At 32.6% G+C, this 6,000-nt stretch overlaps 1 protein-coding gene across 7 annotated transcripts in view; it reads right to left on the bottom strand.

Annotated features, from left to right (window-relative positions):
- Positions 1 to 1,585: 1,585 nt before the first annotated feature.
- Positions 1,586 to 6,000, bottom strand: part of LOC149559432 (uncharacterized) — a 291,923-nt gene continuing 287,508 nt past the window's right edge. For 4 of the 7 annotated variants that reach the window (XM_089833327.1, XM_089833334.1, XM_089833328.1 and 1 more), the window contains 4 exons: positions 3,629 to 3,795; positions 3,432 to 3,473; positions 2,597 to 2,650; positions 1,586 to 2,414 (listed from right to left, as the gene is read on the bottom strand). In XM_089833327.1, the coding sequence (XP_089689453.1) occupies positions 2,095 to 2,414; positions 2,597 to 2,650; positions 3,432 to 3,473; positions 3,629 to 3,795 (583 nt within the window). In that variant the 3' untranslated portion in view covers positions 1,586 to 2,094. The remainder of the gene's footprint in view (positions 2,415 to 2,596; positions 2,651 to 3,431; positions 3,474 to 3,628; positions 3,796 to 6,000) is intronic. The other 3 variants (XM_089833329.1, XM_089833332.1, XM_089833333.1) reach the window with 3 other exon arrangements.

Here is a 6,000-nt window from a genome sequence, read left to right as displayed (position 1 = left end):
GGCTCCCATAAGGTAGGGACTAATGTTCCTATCTATTATTTGAAGTTAAGGTTTGAAATATAATATTTTTAAAATTTATTTCAACATTTAATTTTTGGATTTTGATTGAAGAAGACGAGTAATAACAATGTAATGAATGCATTAGCATTTATTTCAAACGGTCACATTTTTATTATTTTTAAAATGAAAATGACAAATTTTAGAAATTATGTTCTTTTAGTGTATAGTAAGGAAGGTCCATTTCTATTATTTTTATAATTTAAAATGTAGAAGAGCATATTTGATGCCATTAAGAAATTATTTATAAATTTACCTTATTAAACAATAGTCATTAAAAGAATCGTTTAATTTATTCATACTAAACAATATTTTTAAAAAATTATTGAAAGAAGAAAAAGAAAGACAAATTAGAGGAGTAAATGGCTAATGCAGGGATTATTAATATTTTCAAAATTTGAAATCTATCAGATTAAAAAAGGTTTGTATCATTTTCTTTTTGTAATTTCTTTGTAAATAATTAACAAATTAAATATTTTCATTATTAACTTTTAAGGGAATTTAAAATTCTATATAAAAAAAAAAAAGTTAGTGGAAACTATAATTATAAATATTTAAAACTACAAATTCAACATAAATTACTAAAAAGAAGCATCAAAATACAAATATAATAAAGAGTTCATTAAAATCATATTACTATTTATTGGTGTCAATTATCAACTCTAATTAAAAACTAATATACAAACTATTTTTATTGTATAGCCCGAGATGGCCTGTACAGCTTGAGTTGGCCTAGTGGTGGAGAACTTGTACTCTTGAAAGAGAGGTCACAAGTTCAAATCCCACTGGGGGGTAGGGTATGTACGCCTCTTTTGTAGCGTCAAGCGCCTCTCGAAAAAGAGTACGAGGTAGTCCCATATCATTGTCATCATAAGTAAACCCAAAAACTATGGCATAGTGTCGTGGACTATAAAACCACATTTCCTTTCCTTAACTAGTTACACCTCATTATTGTACATTTATTATTTTCTTTTATATTTCTAATTATTTTCTTTATAATTTTAATTCCAATTCAACTTAAATCAATTTAGCCAAATGAAAATGCATTAAAAAATGGTAAAATACTATTTGCCTTTTTCTTCTACTAAGCTTACAAAAACAATTATAGTACACTTATATTACAAAATATTTTTTCAAACAATTACTAATACCTGCAACCCCACAATGATCCCAAAAGACAGGGACTCCAGCTCGCAAAGAGCTCTTGTTTGATATAGTATACTTCTCCCTAACAGTGTTATTACTCTTGAGTTCCCTTTAAAGAACCTCCCCTATCCTCAACTTTTGTATACCTACTTCAATTACTGCAATTAAATACTAAGAATGAACTTTATCCAAAAAAGGAAAAAAAAAAGTGTTGGAAAATCAGTATTGACATTCAAGAAGACACACACAGTTCATGTGATCATAAACATCAATATAATATTGGAATAATGTTTAAGAAAATTAAGTACTACTAGAGAATAATTATTACAATGTGCAATTACTATAACAAATCCTACAATCATAATTTCCACCAAAACGTAACTTTGGGAAAATCCCATTAACCAGCGTATGCATTTCTCGCAAAAGGAAAAATTAATGTATTTCAAATGCGCGGTCTTCTCACCAGATTTCAATAAAAACAAATACGCATGCTAATATTGACAAGTTTGTATTTTCTCTATCCTGAGCTAGTTTTAAATTACGCTGTTTGAAGCCAAATCCACCAGTCTTGGTTACCAAAAAATTAATCTATAAATCCATTGACTGGTTTCTGTATTGATCTTATAGTTCTTTTAAATAACAGATTTTGTTCTATTCATAGAGACATTTTTAACAAAATTCATCCCGCGGTAGTTCCTCAAGTGAACTAGAATAATACCCAAATCTCAAATGGAAAGGTAGATTGAAGATTGACAGTTCTAGTGTATGCCACTTCATTTTGGTTTTATTACTCTCATTAACAGATATTCCGGTTTAAGTTTCTGGCACGCACAAACTGAATTGCAATTTCATTTCAAAATTTTGAGCCCATACACAATAGCCCTTATGATCCTACCAACCAAACCATCCACCACCGCCTCTGGAATTCTCTTGACTTACACCATCCTCAGAATCATTTTCACTGTGATCTGAGTCCTCTTTATTGTTTTGGGGACTTAAAATTAGTCTGTCAGCATTTTCACGAGCCCACTTTGTAAAGTCATATGTAGACACCAACTCTTTTAAAGCTTTCTTGGTGGAATTTTTGGTAAAAATTTCCCATTCTTCCTTGGAGAAATGTTTCCTTTGAGGTGTCTTATGAAATGTAGAATAAAAGTCCTGCTCATCGATTGTAGGAATTGATGGGGTATTTGTAGAAGCTGATGATGTCCCTGTAGCCAATAAATTAATAAAATTACATTAAAAAACATATCCCATATCTTTTAAACTGTTTTTGAAGCATAGGCAAGCAGATATATGAAGAAAAATTTTGATCAAGCTACAAGCTAAGATAGATTACAAAAATATAAACCATTTTGCAAATAAAATAGCATAAAGAGAAAAGATTATACACCTGACATGTATATACTAGGAGATGGAGTTTTCTTTAATGCAGCAAATGGTGCTCCTAAATTACATAGGATTAATCAAAATCAAATCAATCTACTGATCTGTATGCTGAAGACACGAGATCTTGAAAAATAATGGAGGGTAATGTTGCCCAATAAGGTTAATAGGCCATGATAAAGCAAAAGTTGAATATGCGGGCCGCTTCAGAAACAAACCATTCCCGAACATGCAAAACACCAAGATATGATAAACATAAAGTTTAATTCGTTTTTCATGAGTAGTTATTTATTAGAACAAACAAATATATATGAAGCCATTTGTTTTGCATGTGTGCATTCATTTTTTTATGTTGTTTGAGGTTTCTTTTTAGTCAGGGAGATCAACAGCAAGATGAACTGATTCTTCACATTAGGAAAGGCCTAAAACATTTGCTAATCATTGGAAATGTCCACTTCACAACCTAGCCTCAAAAGAAAATTTAAGAATTTATGCTGCTACTATTCGATGAAAGGATGAATCATTATTTGAGGCACATGTCAACTTGACAATGCAAGTGTTATAAGTGCAGAAAAAATGGTTATATATAAGTAAATGTCTAGCACTATGAATAAGCAATAACTGAGCATTCTTCCTTTGCCACATTATTTCCTTCCGAAGGTGTGAGTGGTGGAGCAGCTGCTTGATTGTAGAGGAAACTTATTCAAACCAATTCAATTCCATTGTTTAAAAAGTGTGATACCAAATGCCTCACTCGTCCATCTATTAAGTGTTTCCAGATAGCATTTAAGAATGTGACAGCACCTAGATTTTAATGATTCTCAGAGTACAGACAAATGTACCTCGCATATGTGAGACTGGAGATGGACCTGCCAAAGATGGACCTGCACAAGGAATGTGATATTAGTCAGATGCAGACTAATAGAGTTCAACACAAGATACTAACTTGATGCTATAATGAACACCACCCGTATAACTTAAATACTGGTTAGACTTCAAGATTTATCTCTGCTGGAAAAAATAATTATCAACTTCATACTGGCTCTGTATGGACTATATGGACTCCACTTCAAGGGTGTTCCTTGAGATCTTGAATGTTCTTCATCGTTTGTTGGAGTTTTAACCAAGAACTGAGCACGAGAATTTTTTGGAGTGGAATTTTTCACCCGTTTTAAACCATGTTGCTTGCTTCTTAATGATATGGCCCTGCAATGTGAACAAAAAATATTATGTCATTAAATTGACTTTCTAAATATTCTAGAAACTGGTGTAACCACAACACACCCCAGTTATCGAATCAACAACTTATTTTTCAGCTTCAACTCCATTGAAATCTAAGAATTTATTCTTATTTTGTGATTTCCAGGTTTATCACGGTTCTGTTTTAAGTTTAGGTTTCCTTAATTTTCTGTGTCTTGGTATATAGCCCTCATTGTCTAGTGTCTCATGCTCAAATTCTTGGTTCCAGTATATCTTCCAATACCTAAGTTTAAGTTGTAATACATTTTACACCAGTTTTCTACTTTCCAAGCTCATCCACTGAAATGACCCTTACCAAATTTTCACTATTAACTTTCAATACTTTTTCCAAGTAATTTTGACAAACAGTTGGCTTTAATACTCAGATTACTGATTAATGTATGCAGTCAAAATGATAATACTTTACAAATAAAAAAAGTTGATTAATCAAAACAGAAGTTATATGAACAAATCCGATTGCATTTGTTTCCAGAAACTCAGAAAATTATAGTGAGAACATTATCTGCATGCAGACATGCATGTATGTCTGTCTATATGCATGCATGTCTGTATATATGCATGCACCCACACACACACACACACAAAGACATACATACAGAGATACACAGACACACATACATACATATTTGTGCACTTCAAAATCCACACCCCAGACTGATGCTTGCAGACATGCATGTATGTCTGTCTATATGCATGCATGTCTGTATATATGCATGCACCCACACACACACACACAAAGACATACATACAGAGATACACAGACACGCATACATACATATTTGTGCACTTCAAAATCCACACCCCAGACTGATGCTTGCTGTCAAAGAAGGCTCAAAATATCTGTCCTCCAGAATCTACATCACCAGAAAGGTCCAGGGCCTTCATACCTGCCACTCCAAATAGCAGATCATTTTGACACACTGCAGAATCTTCATCTTACACCAAGACTGACATATCTATACCAGGAATAAGGCCAGCACTCAAAGAAGCAGCAGTTCATGTTTTAAAGAGTGTACACCAAAATAGAGGGAGTAGTGCCAACTAGTGAATCCTCACACCAATTAATACCAAGTCACACACAAAGGACTCTTCCCTTATCAATTATGTTCAAATGAAGATCCCACACCAGTAAAGTCACTTCTTGTCCAATAGTCTGTGCCAAAACTTTTCTCAGACATCCCTCCGCACACAGAAATTGATACTAATCCACCTATGAAACAAGTCTCATACTATGAATAAATTTTGATTGGGTCAAAAAATGTGTTGGAGCTCAAAGAGTCTGGCAAAATTTGGAGTTCCATGTAGTGATAAAACCCTAAATAATAGGCTCCTAAACTCCGTTCCCAACAACTGATGAGATGATGGAGTAAATAACATGGATACAACATCAAATTATTTTCAATTCAAAGATGGAGGAGTAAGGAAGGAAGCGTTGTGAAAGGAACAATCAGAATTTAGAAAGCAAAGACTTCAGAAATGCTGGGATTTTGACCTGTTGCAAAGGATGAAAATGATTGGAATTTGAAAAGCTAAAAAGACACAGTTCAGGAAATACAATTTCCAAGCTACTGTTAAAATCTTAGTTTTTCACAAGGTGCTTTGGGTTGCCAACCAAACCCAAATCTGAAAGATTGATAGTTCTTATTTAATTAGTTGATTACTTTTTTCAAAAGGGTTTGTAACAGGGTGGTGTCTTTTCATCCTAAAGGGGCGTGAAAACCATTCAACCACATATATAAGTGGTATGAAATTTAAAGAAACAAAAACAAGATATAGAATCCATAATATAACAAATGTAAATATTTTATTTTTTACTACATTTCTGCAGGTTTTCTATTGTGAACTGCAGACTTGTATAGTTTCTAATATATAAATCGAAAGTTTCAATTCCATTTGTGGTTGTAAATTTGACTGATTTTGACTTGATCAGTCCTTTGGCAATTTTGTCCCAAAAAAGATAAAGCTACTTTTAAACTCTTCGTCATTGGATGTTTTCTTGTTATCTTGCAATTTGATCATTAGAATTAATAGGCATTGTTAATTCTATCTTATTGATCTCATTAAGTTTGGGTTAACTTTGATAAGACTGTTGTGGTGTAATATAATAATTGAAAACACTGAAGACAGGCAGTTGATAGGATCATTCATATC

This window comes from Cupressus sempervirens, chromosome 5, assembly GCF_028749045.1.
Source record: "Cupressus sempervirens isolate cs-2001-9-10 chromosome 5, ASM2874904v1, whole genome shotgun sequence".
Lineage (NCBI taxonomy): Eukaryota > Viridiplantae > Streptophyta > Pinopsida > Cupressales > Cupressaceae > Cupressus > Cupressus sempervirens.
Note: the sequence above shows the minus strand (reverse complement) of the source record. Positions and strands in the feature narration are given on the sequence as shown.